Below are 20,929 nucleotides of genomic sequence, written 5' to 3' on the forward strand. Positions count from 1 at the left end.
ATTTCTCTGTCTTGCAGTCCCAACATTTCGGGAATTCTGTCTTGCAGTCACAACTAATCAGCTAATGATTTGAACCAGGTGTGTTACATGAAGGAGACATCCAGCATGTAAAGTGATGGATGGTCTCCAGGACAGGTTTGAAAAGCACTGTTCAACAGGAGATATCTTAAACACATGCTTTAATACTGATAACATCACCACATTCTGTCAGGCTTGGGTAACCCCAACAACCCAGTTGAAATACAGCAGTTGAAAACTATAGACCACTCTCTCATTACCCTTTCTTTCACATAACAACCTACCCGATAACAACCAGTAAGCTTTCAAAAGCAGACATTCTTCAGATAATACTGTCTGCTAATGAAAGGAAGTCCAATTGTTTGTCCTCACTGGACCTGTCTTCAAAACAGAAATTCACCAGGTCCTCCTGTCTACTTTTCCAGGCATGACAAAAATTACTCTTCAGTGGTTCCATGTGAATGCCTCATGGGTAGATCTGTCAAGTTTTCTTTTAATGCTTGGTCCCCTCCTTTTCTGAGTGCAATGCCTCACAGGGCCCAATCATATAGGCACACAGCCTTTCCTGCCACAGCAACATCAGCTCTAGTAGTCTTGGCCTGGATCAAAGATTGTCTCATTCAAAGAGCCACGTGTCTCTGGATGGCAGGTTCTTCCCTTTTGGAATACCTGCAATCCTTGTTGTGTCACATGCAGTACATAGATGTAAGAGGCAGCAGTACAGGCTAAGATGTACAGGCCTCTTATCTCACAGACCACATTTGGTATAAGTCAAGTGCTCCTAGACCACACTAAGAAATGTGTAAAGTACTAGTTATGCAATATAACCCTCTTAGTAATCATACCCTTCCCATCAAATGCCAAAATACTCACTTAAAACCTTTGTAAGCCTAAAATATGGGTTACCTTAACTTAATACAGCCTGATAGCTTGCTGCAGTGGCAAGTCTGGGAGTCTGATCTGGCTACATTTTCTCCTAAGTATGATTTGTGGGATGACCCTTAAACAACTTATGACGTCACCAAATATGACAGATCTGCCCCCATCATGATGAGTTTTTTTTATTTATTTTTTTTTAATTTTTTTTACAGCCATTCTAAGAGAAGAAGAAAAAAGTATAGTTGCCAGGCGTACACTGTGAATACCGAATCTCACTGTACGAGTAAATCACATGAGCTGTAAAGACAATCTCTTCAAGATTATTAGAAAGCTACACGCAGATGTGCTTGATTAGGGTTGAAATTAAACTCTGCAGTACAGTGGCCCTCCAGGACCGAAGTTGCCCAGCCTTGATCTAGAGCAATATCTCTAAACCCCTGTCTCACTTAGGGAAAAGGGGCCAGTGCCCCTGTCTGTGTAAAGAACTCTGTGACTCAAAACCTAGGATCTACCTACTGTATTTCAAAGGAGGAATCAAAGAAAAATGTTGGGTCAATTTATTTTTAGGCCCATTTAACAATGAATGCAGAGGTTGCTAATCCAGCTCCTGGAGGGCAACCCTCCTGCAGTGTTCAGCTCCAACCCTAATCAAACACTCCTGAAGCAGCTAATCAGGGAGTTCAGGATTACTTGAAAATAACAGAGATGTGTTGGAGCAGTTTGGAACTGAAGCAGGAAGGTAGACCTCCAGAAGAAAGGTTGGTTAGCCCTGGTTCAGAGGTTCCCAACCATGTTACCAGAGCCACCCCCAACACTGCACATTTTTTAAAGTATCCTTTGCTTAATACACCAATTTCAGGTCTTGAAGTCTCTTACAAATGAGCAGATGACCTGAAACAGGTGTGTTTGATTAAGGAGACATTCAAAATGTGCACTGTTTGGGGGGCTCTATGAAAGCGGGTAGGAACCACTGTCCTGATTTATTGCCTCAGCAGACAGTATTGATCTGTAGGCTTAGGGTTCTCAACTATGGTCCTCAAGGTCCACTTTACTGCAGATTTTTGGCTCCAACCTTAATCAAACACACCTGAGCAAAGCTAATCAAGGTCTTCAGGATTACTTGAAAGTTACAGGCAGGTGAGTTTGATCAAGGTTGGAGCTAAACTCTGCAAGAAGGTTGACCCTTATGGGCCAGAGTTGAGAACCCCTGCTGTAGGCCTTCTGAATTTCTATTTGCTATATCAGAGGTGGGTGATGACTTACAGATTAATCATACTGAATGATCATAACTTGTTCATACAGTATGAGTGAACTTAAATGTTCACATATCCATAACCCACTGGTGCTATATCTGATATTCGACACAGGGCATTTCACAGCAGGGACTTGAATACACAAACCTCAATAAATAATTATTTTATTTGTCTGCTTATATTGTCATGGAGGATTCCCATGTTTCCCTTCTCCTCAACCCCTTACCCCAGGCTTACCTTTTTGGTACTGGAGCCAGAGCTGTTGCTGGGACTTTTTGCTGGGAAAGTAGATGTTGCAGGTGAGTTCAGAACCATACAGTGCCTCTGAGATGTAATGACTGCCGTACTGCTGAATAAATGCAAGCAACTCATCCCGCGTGCTGTCTGCCGTCAGGGATTTCAGCACCTTTGAGAAATCTGACCAAAGCACCACCACACATACAGAAACAATTAATTTTCTATGTTGAGAAAATATTTGATTTATGATTGTCAAATATTACTTGCTTGTCACTAGACATTTTAAGAGGCCAGTGAAACTTTATTACGCCTACATTTCCAGTACTCTGACAGTGATATAGTGCCTTCTCCCTGTTTTAGTGTCAAGGTTCCAGAAGTATTTTCCCATTCATTTTTAATGAAATCTATCCTTTTTTTTATGTGAAAGTGGGCACGGCCATTTTTATCCTGAATGTGCAAAGCTTCCAGTATCTGCTGCTTCCAGATATTTTAGGTTGTTTTTTTTTTTTTTTTTTTTTTTTTTGCGTAATTAATCACCCACACACCTTGTAGCACAAATAACATTATTCTTCTAGTTATTTACCTATAGCAACTAATAAAACAAAACTCTCACACGTTCATAGAAAATATTCACTGAGAAATATCCACTGAAAAATAAGTTTTTTTTTTAATTAATTATAAAATGAATGGGATTTTGATTTCTGTAACCTACCTGTTGGGCTTACCAAAATTAAAGGCCTTAAAAGCATAGTTTACACACACAAAAAAAATTATATTACATCATTATTTATTCATCCCCATGTTGTTCCAAGCCTGTATGACTATTTTTCTTAATATTTTTGAAAAATGTCCCTTTTCCATTCTTTGTCCCACTAACATTCAAAATATGGTACTAGTGCCTTCTCTTTCTTTCTGTTTATTTTAATTTTTTTATTATTATTTCTGACCAGTTCTCCTTCCCTATATTGTGACTTTTAATCAGCCAAGTATGAGAATTTTATTTATTTATTTTTTTTTTTTTATTGGACCTTTACAGATCTATTTATTTTTTTGTATTTCTTTATTTATTCTAAGTATCTTGTATTAAAAGTTAAGATGGTGTCTTAACACTATTAAGAAACCAAGTGTATCTTTGTTAGTGCAATATTATATTGAGTTGAAAACTGTGTGAAGAAAGCAAAGTCAGGTTGAATAGGAGTTTATTAATGTGACCATTCCTATCACAGTATTCACAAATTTCCTTGCATTTCTCCTAGAGATAAAAATAAAAATAATAATTTTTGAAAAGTACCCTTTTTGGTAACACTTTGTAAAAACTTTCATTTATAAACCATTAACAAACATTATATAATGCTTAACAGATAATTAATTAATATATACTCACATAGCTAGAAATATGAGATAATGTTCTTGTTAATGTTTACTTATGAACTTACTAAAAATTAAATAATCATATGTTAATCATTAGGTAATGTAAATTGAAATGCTTACAAATGTTAGTAAACTTTCAGTTCATATGATCTTCATTTGTTGGTCTTTGTTTGTTGTGTAGACCTCTATTTACACATCTTAACAAATAATCTTAATTATTTGTTTATGTTTTTTTGCAGTACCCAATCTAAAGTGGAAACTATTCATCATTTACAAATGTTTCTAAATGTTTTGTCATTAATACATTTATGAACAGTCATCTAGATGGCAAAAAGTGTCCTGAAAGACCTGAATTTACCCTATTCACACAACTTTACTAATCATATGTTTATAAATAATTACTAATTATTTAGTGTCTTTATGGGCATTGGACTTTAACCAACCCTTAAATGTACCCATACCACCAAACCCGTCCCTAACCTTACCCGTATTGCACCTCAATAGCAGCAAAACTGTTGTGCATTAACAGAAGCTTTTCATCATTTTATAACATCTGTTAAAATCATTTGTAGATTTTCAATAAGTGCTTGATCATATGGAATTGAAAGTTTAAGGGCATTTGTAAGCATTTTAACTTACACAAAATAATGATTAAAAAAAATACATTAATGTTTAATAAGTTTATTAGCAAACATTAACAAGCACATTATTTCACGTTTCTAACTCCGAATATATATTAAAGGGGTCATATGACGTTGCTAAAAAGAACAATATTTTGTGTATTTGATGTAATGCAATGTGTTCATGTGGTTTAAGGTTCAAAAAAACACATTATTTTCCACATAATGTACATTATTGTTTCTCCTCTATGCCCCACATTTCTGAAACACGTCGATTTTTACAAATGTTCATCGTTCTGAGAAGCAAGGGGTACACCGATTGGCTAGCTATCAAGTGCAAGTCCCAATCCCAGTCCTTGCGCCCCCCTGCTCTGCATATTTTGCATGTCTCTCTTAGTTAACACACCTGATTTATATAACTAGCTCGTTAGAAGAGAGCTACGTGTATGAACTGCGTTCCGATTGATATGATCCCTGCACTGTGTTCATTGCTCCCTACTCCCTGAGCAGGGGAAATCTGTTGAAGTTTACTTCACTTCGCCATTCATATATGGATTTTACTTCACTTCAACATTCATATATGGATTTGCTCTGCGCTGCTGCCTGCAGCGTCTTCACAGACAGATGAGTGTGACATCATATACCTATGTAAATAAATACAATTTAAATTCATGTCTCGCACACTTTAATGCCCTTTGAATGGAACATATACACTCGTTTCGAACTGGAATCATGGCAGAATATCAAGTGATGTCCACTTTGCAGGGCACTTACAGTCGAACAGAACAAACATTGTACGTGATAAGAGATACCGGAGAAATGACAAACAACAAGCACTACTCTGCACTGCTTAAAACTCACGTTTGAATCATCAGTGGCAAATTCTTTAAATATGTAAGTTGAAATACACCCACTTAACAAAAAGTGACAGACTGTCCTTGCAAAGTTAAAACTGTCCCACTTTATAGAAACAGACACCGGACTTGTAGACTACTCTAACAGGAAACAGTCCTCGTCCTACATAAAACGCACTGTGCACATCTGAATATTTTGGCTGAATACAACAGTGTTGTAAATACAACTTAACCACTGATTTGTAGTTGTGTCCTCTTTTGGAAGGCCAAACAAAGTAGTTTTGCTTTCACAAGGAAACACAGTGTCTCCACGACATGGTGCCGACAGCAACAGCGAGAATAAAAGTTACACTGCTGCGTTATGCAAATCTTCCCACATTGTGACGTAGAGCCATTTTAGGTAGGCGTGGTTGACTTAACTTTTATAAAGAATATTTATTTGGATTTGAGACTTTAGTCTTTGCAACTTTACAGATCTTCTTTATGCACCAAGAGCTTGTTGAAATCGCATCATATGACCCCTTTAACTAATGATCCATTAAGCATTATATAATGTTTGTTAATGATTTCTTAATGAAAGTTATTATAAAGTGTTACCCAATTAACTAATTGTATACAAATATTGTATTATATATATATTTTTTGGTACTAAAAAAACTTGCTAACCCCCTTAAAGCTGGACCTCCATGAATTGACCACGTATAGTACGTCAGTTTTCTTCCCATATCAAATGTGTATAACAAAACAAAATGTGTGAACATATGTAAAATCTGTTGCATAAAAGAAAAGCCATATGGGTTTTGGAAAGACATGAGGGTGAATACAAATATTTAACTTTTTGAGTGAAGTAACCCTTAAATGTAATATTTGTTTTGAAATAGAAATGTGTTGAACACGCATACATGAAGGAGTATCCATGGGTTTGTTTGGGTGTTTCTCGTGGTACCTGTGGACAAGGTGATGGCACTGAGCTTCACTCTGTACAGGTTACTCCGCACTCTCCACTGTTGCATCATGGGGTATCCTGTGGCTTCACTGAACTGAGCGTCTCCTGTAACACAGACACACATCGATGCCCTACTTCTGCAACTTTATTAATAGCTACATTTCAGACATTTACAACTTCCCATGAGACACAAAAAGGGTCTTACTCAAGGAGATGCTTATTGGCCTGAAAAACTGAATTCTCTACTGAGCCCTTTTTGGGAAAAATAAGTATTCTTGATTGCATTGAATGTGCACTTGTAGTGTAGTTAAAATTTTAAAAGTATATTTAAAAATGTACTTGTGGATAATATATTAATTAAAAGGTCACTTAAGTGTATTTAAAAAGACATTTTCATGACTGATTATTAACATACTTAAAAAAAGGTGCACTGTCATATATATGTCAAGTTAAAAGTTGTACTTTAAATAACATCTTAAATATTTTAATCATCTTTTGTTGTGCTTTAAAGTGGTAAAAATGGTACATAAGATTATCAATAATAGTGCAACTTCATATTTTAATGCATTTTTCTATTCTATTCTATATTTGTGATTTGTAAATTTTCCGTTAATGTGGAATTGTACTGTAATCATTGTATTTATAATGCAAAGCCAGTGTACCTGTTACCAGGAGTGGAGTTAGTGCTTAACATCAAGGACCACAAAGGAAACATGTTTTTTAAACTGTTATCCTTGACAAATTCTGTATTCACTACTTTTCTGTCTATTAAAAGAAAAAAAAAATACACTTATTTTGATGTGTTGACTAACACACTGCAGTATGTTATTTGACATTACATTTAAAGTTAATATATTTGAAATGTACTAAACTGGAACTTCATCACAAATTCATAATCAGAAATTCTATTAATTTAAATGGTTTAAAACATGGCATCCAAAATTCATTACAAATGACGAAGTATTTTAGTTTACTATAAATGCTTGACAGTGCATTCAGCAAGGAAACAGATGTAATAATTCAATTACATACAGTATAACATAGTACTTAAGTGGGTCCAAAAAAAACCTAAAACTTTACAGACCACTTTGGACCAATAGGTAACAAAGCCTTTTGCGCCAAGCCTTGCCTGTTTTCAAGATCAAGTTCTGCTTATCCTGTTTGTACGGTGTGAGATGACAGCAGCCCCCTCAAAACATTGCATCAGCCATATCATGCTTCTTTCTTCTCATGCTGACAGATGCACTAATGGTTTAAATCTCATTTGAACTGCTGCAGCAAAAACTGAGAAACGTAATCATTGTTAACAACTCTCCACTCTCACTCCTGGAAAAAAAGACAAGCTGTTATTGAATTAGCCACTTGTCATCAGAGCCCACATTTGTGTGGAGTCCACATTAGAACAACTGAGTGAAAACAAATAAATGAAAAGACAGCTCTGAATTGGAGCTGTGATAAGCGATATGAGGGAGAAATGAATGCTTTCTGCTCCGCTGGTTTCTCTGTCTCTGAGTCATTGAGACAGAGAGCGACCGTCCACTGAGCTGATGCTACGATTACTGTCAGTTCCTCATGTCATGTTCTATTTTAAAGGGGCTTTATCATGAAAAACAGGCTTTTTCTTGTTCTTTTGAACCCAGTGAAATTTTAAAGAATGAGAGAAGGACAAAATAAACCTTGCCCACATCTCTCCCACCACTGTCACATCTGTGTTTCTTTGCTCTTTTCCAATTCTGTGCAAATCAGTGTTGAATAAATGACAACAAACCAGAAGCCAGGACTCAAACTGTCTATTTTAGATTCATATAATTAATCACATACTTGAGGCCTGCTTTTTTTTTTTTTCTTCATAAAATCAAGACATACCTGTACCAACCCTGTATGAATAAGTAGGCTTAATTCAATCACAAGGAGTCACAAACATCTTCTGTTAATAATTGCATCTCAAACATTGTTTATAAAAACTAACTAGCTTCTAACATTATAAGTGGACCTAAGGGAAAAGATTGTGAAAATGTAAACAGGACGCCTTAAAGCAAAAACCCTCTGAGGAAAAGATACAATGAGATGAGAGGAAAATGGGCTTTTCGTTATTTCCGTATAGTGTATAATTGTATATTAAAGTGTATAATTGTAAATAGTGTATAATAAAAAGGGGTTTTCCTTTTGTTTAAAAATCATATACATGTATGAGGTACAAGGGGTGCCTTTTAGTATTGATGCAAATACTGAAATAATGTTTTGCATAATATCTAATTTAATACTTGTTCAAAACAATCACTTCAGCTGCATGTGTACTATTTTCTGTTTATTTTGATAACTTTTTTTTTTCAATGAATATACTTGTTCAATTAAAAATAAAATATAAATAAATAAAAATAAGACTCTTTGAAGGAGATCCCATAGTAATATGGCTTTACAGTTTTGTTTGTTTGTTTGTTTGTTTTTTTAATAATATGATTAATAGCATTTTTAATTTTTTAAATATGATGGGTTCATTATAAACAGTGACTATCACTGAGGTAGACATCCAATTAAAAAAATGATATTAACCATCTGAATGTAACCAGTTATTAAACTAAACAAGTGCTGCAGAAAACAAATATTCTGTGATAAAGTAATCAATATGAAAACAACACGATGTCCGTCTTTCACGTCTCCCTTCATTATCTTCTAATGTGACCACGCCCACGCGCTGAACCCGCTTTTGAGATGATAATGTTTCACTGAAGCGCGCGGCTTCAATACGACCACACAACAATTACCCAAATGTAACAGATGTAACAAACAATGCTGTTCTTTCAATTTATCCCCCCCAAAAATCCTGAAAAAATATTCTCAGCTCTTTTCAACATTAATAATAATAATAATAATAATAATAATAATAATAATAATAACAATAAATGTTTTTTTTGTTTGTTTGTTTTTTTGTTTTTTGTTTTTTGTAGAAAATCAGATTGTCAAAAGGATTTCTGAAGGATTGTGTTACTGGAGTAATGATGCTAAAAATTCAGTTTGAAAGTCAGCTTTGATTGTTCCTAATAAACTGTTTATCTGCACTCGCAAGTGAATATTAAATTATGTTGTGGGATAATTAAATATATTATAAATAAACTACAAACATAAAATTATATACATTTATTTTGTCCTTACATTCTTTCTTGTAACTCTTCCCTCTCAGTCACACAGCTGACTGAATGGCTCATTATGCAGCTCATTATGTGGGTCTTTGTCTTCTCAGGTGTGCATCACAATGATATTCATGATAGTTGACGCATACTCGCATATGACTTTTACCAACAAAAAGTGTCTTAGAAAATTTTAATCAATATATTGTTTTCAGTAAGTGAGTAAACAAGATGATTTTCACATAATTTAGAAAAAAAAAATTCTAGTCTACAAGGTCCAGTTCTCAAAAGTCCTGGGACCCAATGTTCTGTATGTGTTTTATTGCCTTATTCAAGTGATTTAAAATTTTTAGCTTTTCACTTACCATGCATGACATTTGTTTTTGTTTTTTTTTTTCTCAAAAACACAATCATGTACATAAATGCTGCTTACATATTATTATAGCCCAGTTTGTGCTGATTACAGTGAGATTAGACTTTAGCCATTAGATGTTTATAAGAAACTGAAAAAAAACCCCACAAATGTCAGGGCATGACAAAACTTCTCCAGGCCCCCAAAATACCCTTAGACCTCAGAGGGTTAATTATGCTGTTTCACATAGCCTTGTCAAATTAGAGCTGAACCCAGTTCACATTCAAGCGAATTTTCAGTGTGCATACTAAAATGCTGGATAGGGAACCTGCTGCTGAGAGTTTTTGTGCCATCTAGTGGTTTAGAGGAAAATAAAATCAAATGTCATGTTTACCCCAGTTGTACTGTTGTACATATAAGTAAGATTCACCTGAGAGCAGCTGCAGGTTGGGCAGAGGCTCTGACAGAACTCCTCGGCACTGCTCCTCCACCGGCAAAGGAATCACCATTAACCCATCGGCCAGCTGCGGAAAATCCTTGATGAAGTTATTATCCCTGAAATACAAATATAAATGAGGAAAAAACATCAGATAGATATTAGATTTGCAATGATGTTACATATTTCTTATTAAAGCATCAAGTTGGCATGAAATATATAGAAGAGCTCTTCCATATTTGTAATAAGCATGCCTTTTTAAGACACAACTATGATTTACAACTAACTATTACTAGTCAGACACAGGTTGTGATGAGGAAGGAGCGTTCTTATTCTAGAGAGCATTTTACTGAAGAATATCAGTGTGTGTGTGTGTGTGTGTGTGTGTGTGTGTGTGTGTGTGAGAGAGAGAGAGAGAGAAGTGATAAAAAATGTGAAACAGCGGATAAAACTAATTATCTTTGATTCAAATTAAAATGGCAGCAGAGTAAATGTCAGCATATTGGGATCCTCCTGCAATGGTATTTAAGCAGTGTCTCTGTGCGTGTCTTATTGTAGTTATATTATACACTCTTTACTCAGCCCGAATAACTGAGAGACGTTTTAAAATAGTCTTATGATTGTGCTGGGATTTCAATGTTCTTGGCAATCTAATGAAGTGTAATTAGCCACCAATTAAAATCTCTCTTCAAACACTTCATCTCTTTAATTGAGCTTTATCACTATGAAACATCAATAGCAAACAAAACTTTAATTAGCGTCAGTCTGTAAAAGGCAGCTTTTATTGAATCATTCTCCAAACAGATAGTTCCATAGCCACTGTAATATGCAGGGGTCACCAAGTCACTGGCCCGTCGGAAAACTGATTGGCCCCCGGTGAGCCCCTACCATTCTACATTCTTATCACTCACTAAATGATTTCTTTGTGAAAAATTTGTCATTTGAAAAATTTACATTTCCCTCATGCTTTTAAAGTGTAGTTTGTTCTTCTCAGTTGTTTAAAAGATTATTAAAACCTATATATAAATCACATATATACACACACACACACACATATATACATATATATATATATATATATATATATATATATATATATATATATATATATATATATATATATTTGTATAAATCACCTGTCAGGTTCTGCGCTTACTTTAGTATCACTCATTTTCTGTGCTTCCATTAATTATTTTCTAATAGTAAAATGGTTAGATGGAAACTCATCACCTCATCAACCTTCAGGAGCTGATACTGCTTCTGCTGATGTTACTGTATGTCTGTTTTCAATATTCATGTAACAATACTTACAGATGTCTTCAAAAACCTGTTGCTAATTGTGTGTCATTATGATAATGCAGGACCATAAAGTATGTTTATGTCAACTGAATGCTCAACCGATTCTCATTTTTTATGCTTCTTCCCATACATTTCTCAAACCAGAACTGAGGCACCAGTCCAGCCTCTTAAAGGCTTTCCCAAAGACAGGTGACAGGTGACAGGAAGACAACTTTTATATTCTTGGCATAAGAACAATGCATAGCTTGGGGACTCAGCTTTTTGATATGCTTGTGCTTCTGTTGAGAGCCACAGATAATATTTCTCAGGGTGGTTATAAAAAATCTGAGGTAGCAAACAACAAATATAACTTCATTGCTATTTTGCAAGCGAATGAGTTTATGATATACACAAGCAGTAGGATTCAGAATGAAATATTGAATTTTTGGCAGAAATGGCACAGACTGAAATCATAAAAGAGGTTAAATCAAGTGAAATGTTCAGCTGATGGAAGCAAATATCTAAGGGAAAAGGAGCAGGTTTCTTTAGACCAGGGATGTCAAACTCAGTTCCTGGAGGGCTGCAGCCCTGCTGAGTTTAGTTTAAACCCTGCTCAACCATGTAGTTTTCAAATAAGCCTAAATGACCTGATTAGCTGGATCAGGTGTGTTTAATTAGGGTTGGAGCTGAACTCTGCAGGGCTGTGGCATTCCAGGAATTGAGTTTGACACCCCTGCTTTGAGCCCAAAACACACTGCATGATTTTAGCAATCCGATAAGATCACTGCATGTTACACTCTGCAACATGGGTCTAATAAACTTGGCTAAGACGTGTGTGTAGACTGTGCGATGATACACCTATTGACTTGTATACTACGACGCACGTTTCAATAGAAGAATAAAAAGTCAGCAGCATGCGCTAGTTGTAAACAAAAAGAGGATGATAAATCACACTTTAGCCATTGTATTTTTTTTATGTGTGCTGATAAAAAGTGGAAGTGGTGAAAGAGGAAGGTATAAGAGATTAAGGTATGCAGTTTTATGTTTTAGCACCATGTCACATTTTTATTGATTGGTCAGTGAATGTGGATCGTAGCAGCAAACACACTGTAGGATGATCATGCTGTATCATAGCCTATCTTTGGTCACAAGACCGTGACAACGGCCGTCCTTGAACCTGTCTCACTTTACAACATAAGAGCACTGATTAGAAGCCATGATCACCGAAATCGCCACGATTGTTTCACGATGCCAATCTTTCATCTGAGACAGACGGAAATCATGCAGTCTGTTTAGGGCTTCAGACTAAAGATTCTTTGCTGTTTTTTTTAGTGGCTTTACAAATTCATATATGGGTCACATGTACACCAAAAGTGGCTTGAAATACAGAAGGACATCAAAAACTAAGTGACACTATGGGTGTGTAGGTATCCAGCAGAGCTGAAATTAACAGGGATTTGAGGCAAAAATGCCACCAACATACAATAATTCAAACTATGCCCCTATTAAATTAAATCAAATCAAATCTATTTTGACTGTTGCAATTAAAATGAAATGTGAAAATGAAAAATTCAATGATAGTACATTTTAAGTTTTTAGTTTTTAGTGCAGGACTCATGCTAGACTGAAGTTTTTGACTGCTTAAGTGATTGGGATTTAGTTTTTCTGCTACTAAAATAACCAATGTGAAGTCTTGATTTTCTAATAGGTAAAAAGCAATAAACTCATTTATAAACATTTCTTAGCTTGTTTGTCTGTGTAGCCTACAAGAATATTAAATGCTGTTTCACCAAACACAAAAACTTTTTTTTTAAATGTATTCTATTAATTAACATAAATGTTCATTATTATTAATGCAATAATAATAATTAAAAAAAAAAAACAGTTGACTAATGATTTTTTTGCATACATTCTATAATTTAAATACATTGTGTAGGCTATTTACAATTATGCTTTTGTTGTATAAATACACACATGCTGTCGGTAATACTTTATTTTGAAAGTTCACTATAGATATTATACTAACTGTAAGTAACTTTGTAACTACATGTAAACTAGCAGTAATGACTATAAGTAACTTTGCAAGTACATGTCAACTATGCGAGTTAGTTACCTATAGTTAGTAGAATGTCTAAAAGGGACTATCAAAATAAAGTGTAACCATGCCTTCTTTGAGCAGCATTAAACAGACTGGGTAAATAAACATAAATGCCAGATGCAGCTTCTGTTCTACCTCTGCATTGTAAAAATGGCTTTTGTTGATATTAATTAAATCTTACTGTAACCGTATATAGTATTCTGATTGACTGAGGTATCTGATTCAATTTAAGTATTCAACATATATATATATATATATATATATATATATATATATATATATATATATATATATATATATATATATATATATATATATATATATATGATATCACACTATTTTTTTTAAGATGCCCTGGAACTATGATCTCTTTTTCTATGTCTCTCTCCCTCTCTATCTCATTCTGTTTCTTTTCTGTTCTTCTTCTTTTTTACTTTCAAAATGTTCTTCATTAGATTGGAGTCTAAACCACAAGAGTCAGTAAGAGTCAATTGGAGTCAATCAAGACATGCTTTACCGGAAGAGCGGAGCAGAAACTCAAGGGCAGATAATAGAGAGAGAGAGAGAGAGGCCACAGTATAAAGATTACACACTCGCTCTCACACAAATATATTGATTGCCAAATTAAATCACCCTCAGTCACCTTAACGGATGTTCACAAATAAAAGTTGGAGAGTATGGATTTTTCTCCTAAATAAGACTCTGTCCTTGTCACCAGAGTAAGCCTTGTTATTAATTATTTTGTTCACACTAAGTGGAGTCTGGTGTTTCTAATTCTGCTGCAGAGCGACAGGTTTCACTGGGCAGGCAAAGTCTCTAATCTGCTCACTTTATTTAGACTAAACAATAAACGGCAGCTAATTTCAGTAACTTCTTTATTGTTATTATTTCATTTGAAATTAATTTATAATGTTATTCAGAAGCAAAGATGCAGAAAAATAAATTAAACAAAAATGCATCTTTTGGACCATTAGGATTTTTTTTTTTTTTCATTTCAAAATATTTTCATTACTTATTATTATTATTATTATTATTATTATTATTATTATAATTACTTTGTTGTTTTGAAAAAATGTGTATTTTATTTTGTCCCCTAATGTATATCACAAATATATCACAAAGAACAGTGGAGCTAGAAATGTACAGATTTTTGGCAGGTGTTACAGAAACATTTTTACAATAAATATTTTGATTTGACCTTGAGATTAAATAGCTTCGATATTTGTCCACTATTTATGATAATACTAGGTTACAATGACACTAGTTCTTATTTCTGCCAGAAATGCAAAATTAGTCGGGAGTTAATGATATTTTGAATAGAATAACGAGACATAAACCTTACGTATTCAATAGTGTTTGCTTTATTTTGAATAGTGTGAATGCTACACAATATACAAACTTTTAATGGGGTCATATGATGTTGCTAAAAATAACATTATTTTGTGTATTTGGTGAAATTAAATGTGTTTATGTGGTTTAAGGTTCAGAAAACATTATTTTCCACATACTGTACATTATTGTTGTTTATTGTTTCAAATTTGATTACTGGGAGGAGTACCAATTCAATTCCATTCAATTGTATTTCTAAAGCACATTTAATTTCAACCTTTGTTGGCCAAAGTGCTGTACAAAGTAAAAAATAAAATACAATAGGTTAAAAGCAAGTAAACACGTACACATTATGGAGAATTAAAAGCATTAGAAAAAAAAGATGCGTTTTTAACCTGGATTTTAATTCGGCTAACGTGGAGGCAGTTCTGACAAGTAGTAGCAGGCTATTCCATAGCTTAGGACCAGCTACTGTAAAGGCTCTGTCTCCCCTGCGTTGAAGGTGGGGCCGTGGTATTCGCAGAAGATGGTCATCTTGGGAACTAAGTGACCTAGCCGGATTGTAAATGGTGAGTAAATCGGAGAGATACTTAGGGGCTAAGTTGTTAAGAGCTTTGTAGACAAATAGCAGAATTTTGAAATCAATTCGATACCGAACTGGTAGTCAGTGCAATGTACATAAAATTGGTATGATATGGTCTTGTTTGTGACTACCCGTGTGTAGGTGGACAGCAGCATTTTGGACCATTTGAAGACGAGAGATGGAAGAGAGAGGTAACCCAACATACAAAGAGTTACAATAGTCAAGTCGTGTAGAAATAAAAGCGTGAATAGCGGTTTCGAAACCTTTCCTGGTTAGGAGAGGTTTGACTTTGGCTAACCAACAAAGATGATAAAAACTGGTACTAACTATTGTATTAATTTGTTTGTCTAATTTTAGGCTATTATCAAGGTGGAAACCAAGATCCTTAACATCTGAAATAAGATGGTTCGAAGGAGTTTCCACCTGAATGATCTTTTGGCCCAAATTAAATTATTTGGGTTTTATCGTCGTTAAGTAACATAAAATCATTAATGAGCCACACTGTGATTTCTTGCAAACAGGCTTCTAGTCTTTTGAGTGCTGAGTTATCATTACATTTTATGGGTATGTCATGTTATGTATCATCTGCATAGCAGTGGTACGATACCCCAAATTTACTAATAATAGATCCCAAAGGTAGCATATACAGTGAAAATAGTAATGGTGCTAAAATTGATCCCTGGGGTACACCACAAGTAAGTAAGTAAGTACCAATGTCTATAGTGGTGCTTTTAGCAATGAGTAAGGTACAAAGCACTGACTGTAAAGAGAGGTTAAAATGCAATGGGTTGATCTCATGAAGACATGTTATTTTTACACCAAATCAAAAACAAGATAAATAGGTATGTTTTAACCCTCTGGAGTCTAAGGGTATTTTTGGGGCCTGGAGAAGTTTTGTCATGCCCTGACATTTGTGCTTTTTTCAGTTTCTTAAAAATATCTAAAAAAGGCTAAAGTAAAATCTCACTGTAAATCAGCACAAACTAGGTATAATTATGTGAGCCGCATGTATGTACATGATTGTGTTTTTGAGAAAAAAAAATGTTATGCGTGGTTAGTGAAAAACTAAAAATGTTTAAATCACTTGAATAGGCATAAAACACATACAGAAAATGGGTTCCCAGGAATTTTGAGAACTGGAGCTTGTAGCCTAGAATTTTTTTTTCTACATTTTTTTTCTACATGATTTTCATCATCTTGTTTACTCACTTACAGAAAACAATATATTTGATTTAAATTTTCTAAGACACTTTTTGTTGGTAAAAGGCATATGCGAGTAGGCGTCAACTATCATGAATTCACACCTGAGAAGACAAAGGCCTGCATAATGAGCTGCATAATGAGCCATCCAGTCAGCTGTGTCACTGAGAGGAGTTGACGTTACAAGAAAGAATGTGAGGACAAAATACATCTATATAATTTTATGTTTGTAGTTTATTTAGAATATATTTAATTATCCCACAACATAATAATATTCACTTGTGAGTGCAGTTAAACAGTTTATTAGGAAAAATCAATGCTGACTTTCAAACTGAATTTTTTGCATCATTACTCCAGTCACACAATCCTTCAGAAATCCTTTTAACAATCTTATTTTCTACAAAAAAACATGTATTGTTATTATTATCATTATTATCATTATTATTATTATTATTATTATTATTAATGTTGAAAAAAGAGCTGAGAATATTTTTTTTTAGGTTTTTTAGGGGGGTAATAAATTGAAAGAACAGCAATGATTGTTACATTTGTTACAGTTACATTTATTGTTACATTTATATTATTTACATCAAGCTTTTTGAATGGTATAGTAGTGTATATTGTTATTGAAACTTCATAATATTTCACTTGATTATACATTTAGTCAGGAATTATAGTTTGGAAAAAAGTCTTTGGAAAAAGTCTAACCAGTAAAATGTTTACACGTTATGTGAAAAACTAGTACAAGTATATAAATAAATAAAAAGAGACTTACTCATGTTTATGATCTCTGCTGAATAAAGTGCTTCATTCTTTTTTCTGAGGAAATCCAAATCTCAAATCCTCAACCACATCACATCTTTTTGGGGGTGAATTATGTCTTACTCCTCTCATCGCGAAGCAAACAGTAAAATTATAAAAACTTGAAGAACAGTCTCGCTGCGTTGTCTTCTGTTGTGTGGGCGTATTCAAAAGCCGCGCGCTTCAGTGAAACATTTGAATCTCAAAAGCGCGCTCGGCGCGGGGGCGTGACCGCATTAGAAGATAATGAAGGTAGACGTGTGAAAAACGGACATCGCGTTTGTTGTTTTCATATGGATTACTTTATCACAGAATATTTGTTTTCAGCAGCACTTGTTTAGTTTAAAAGTAGACATGTCAGGCTTTCTATAGATATCTCTCTCATGTCTCTTCGTTGAGTATTCACTGAGTTACAGTTCATTTTAATGACGCATTTGTATCTGAAGATCAGCGCAGACAAAGGCTGCAGACAGCACTCCTTGTTTGTTATCTTTATTTAAAAGTGCACAAAGTTTTGTTGTTATTATGTCTGTATACAAAAAAAAGTAGACCCTTTACAGATTCGATTGATGTATTGCACTTATCTGTACGATCAAAATGAAAAGTGTAATTTAAGTTCTTTTCGGGTTATCAGGAGAAATACCCCAAAACGCTAAAACCCTTAAATAAACCAGAGAGTCTAACAAACAATAAATATACAAAATAAATAAAACACACACATGAAAAAAAAAAAAAGTCATAACATCTATGATAATAAGTAGTGGTATAATTCTCACAATCGAGTCCATCAGACAGTGTATTTGTTGATGCAGGTACTACTCAAACGTAACACAACAAAAAGATGTGTGTCTGTAATACATGTTATATTCAGGACTCAAGAGTCTTCATTAGAACATCCTGTTCCTGGTTTGCAATACTCTAGGCTGTTGCATAGTTTGGCCTGCAGTGGATTTGCTGTTCTAATTGTGAGCTGACCAGTAGAAATGATATAAGGAAAACAGCTGTCTACAAGTCTAAGTGAACTGGAAGAAAAATGCAGCTTTGCAACAACCAGAAACCTGCCAATTCTAATCTAATAAACAGAAAACTCTATTCTGCAAATTACAAACTTACAGTGTTTATATATTTACATATATACTGCGATTCATATTCATATTTATACTTTCATACATATTCAGCCTATGCTACTTTTCTAAAGCAAGAAATGTGTATAATAAACAGGTTTACATTTCTCAGCCTACACATACAGTTTAAAGGTCTGTAAGGCAATACACCTAAAGCCTGTTGTAATAGTGAAATATTTGCAATTTTAAAAACATTTTATATATATATATATATATATATATATATTTCTGCAGACTGCAGACAAACATTATGTACACATTTTTCACATACCTTGATGGTGTCCATGCTCATATCTACCACTAGAGGGATGACTTCATCTGCACAAATCAACAGAGGCACCACCAGTATTTTCAAACCTTTTTCTCAGAGTTTCTGACCATCTTTCTGGTTCAGTACAAGGCAGTACAAGGTTTCAGTCAAGGTAAATAGTTGTTATTGAATTGACAAATGTATGGTTGTTCACTATTAGAAAACATACATTTGGCTGTATGACAAACCAGACATGCATTCTTCAAACGCATACTGCATCGTGCAATGAAAAGCATTGATGTGTAGTAATTGTCAAAAGCATGACATTTCATATCTGGACAATTTCAGATGCCATCATTTGTTCTGTGCTGCCAGCTCAACTAAAACTTAATTCAGAAGTGAACTCGGATGACTTCAATACAAACTATAAATACAAATCTAGACCAACAGTAAGAAGAAAATAAAAGAAAACTTACAGTAAGTGTAATGCAAACTTAACTTTTCAATTTACAGGGATATTTATAGTTGAGTATGTATATGAACAAGCTTTGTTGGTTTCTTTTTATATTGTTGTTTGTTTGCCTGGTTCCTGCAATTCCGTTCATTCTCTCAAGTTGAACATTACGTTTAGGCTTTTTGTGTGTTGTCCAAGTGGAGTAAGTATAATAAAACCATGGTTAATTTATCTAATTGTAGTATTTATTTCTTTAGATGTAACCTATGAAAAAAGTTTTAGAATTACATTTAATGTAATTCCTGTACTGACCTGTAGTCAGATGATATTCCTAATTTTGGTTGTTTTTCTGCATACAGTCCACTGTAACTCACTCCTCCACTAAATAATGACACATTTGTGAATCTGCCCACCTCGCCTGCTTGCCTCCTGCTTACACATGAGGAGAACAATCATGAGAAAATATGTGAAACATTGAGACAAATTAATCATGCCTGCTCCTGAAGCATTTCTCTGGCTGTATTCACATATATCCTAATACTACGCAACAACAGGACTCGCTCTTGTATTTTGACTTGAGGTGGGAGTTATACAATATAAAAAGCTATAAATAAAGAAACACTCTTTAGTCCATCTGTCTGTAGAAAGTGATGCATTCATTCTCTCAGTCTATAAAAATGTACATCCCACTTAATTTTACAAACCATCAAAAAGACAGTTTGTGTCAAACTTCCGGGAGGCTGAAACACTGATGCAACTCAGACGTCAAGTAACATAATACAAAAACAGCATGTGTATACATATTGTATACCTAAAAACATGTGCACAGTTTTCAAAATCGCCGTTCTGTTCAGTAGGATGCATAGCTACTGTATAAGATACCAGTGTAGTTCTAAAAGTGGCACTGGCAAGGCCAAGGTCATGGGTTTGATTGACTCCCATGGGAATGGATGAACTGATAAAAAATGCAACATCTGTCAAATGCATAAATGTAGTCCTTTTTTTCTTTTTTTTAGTTTGGAAATCATCCACTCAACATTTAACCTTCGGTTTCTCCAGGGGGATTGTCACTGTAACTGTACTGTAAGTTGCTTTGCATAACAGTGATGGATGGTGGTATGGCAACTTAATCTTGGGGGATTGTTCCTGAAATATGCACACTTGTCTCTTAGGATAAAAGGGTAAAAAACGACTACTTATTACATGGATGGTTGAATAGTATCCCAGGCTCAATGGAAAAATACAACTTCACACACAGTTTTGCAATTCACTGCAGTTTTCAGCTTAAATGGCCACTAATGGCAGTAAAATTACATATTAACAAACAAACAAACAAACAAACAAACAAAAAAAAAATATATATATATAAAAAACAAAATAAGTATTCCTTTCCTTTATAGTTACAGGGACAGATTATCAGTTTACCCTCATAATATAAAACCTGCATACTATTTTCGCATTCCAGGTTCATTTGGATACAAAGAATCATTGTTTTATTAAACAGTAATAGCATATTATGTTGTATCAGCATCTTATCATTAATAAGTGATTATGAAAATAATAAAATGTTTTGAATGTTACCATGTTATTACCACTACATTTACCTCTCTTTATTTATTAAAAAAAGAACAATTATTTGAAACAAATAACACATGAACCACACACACACAACGTTTATTTTCCTGAAATTTATAGGAACATATAATTATCAGAATTAA

At 34.2% G+C, this 20,929-nt stretch overlaps 1 protein-coding gene across 1 annotated transcript in view; it reads right to left on the reverse strand.

Moving 5' to 3' along the window:
* Positions 1-20,929, reverse strand: part of LOC109081198 (astrotactin-2-like) — a 418,824-nt gene that overhangs the window by 102,591 nt on the left and 295,304 nt on the right. The window contains 3 exon segments of the mRNA XM_042723440.1: positions 2,388-2,567; positions 6,179-6,283; positions 10,089-10,213. Coding sequence (XP_042579374.1) covers positions 2,388-2,567; positions 6,179-6,283; positions 10,089-10,213 — 410 coding nt within the window.

Source organism: Cyprinus carpio, chromosome B5, assembly GCF_018340385.1.
Source record: "Cyprinus carpio isolate SPL01 chromosome B5, ASM1834038v1, whole genome shotgun sequence".
Classification (NCBI taxonomy): Eukaryota; Metazoa; Chordata; class Actinopteri; order Cypriniformes; family Cyprinidae; genus Cyprinus; species Cyprinus carpio.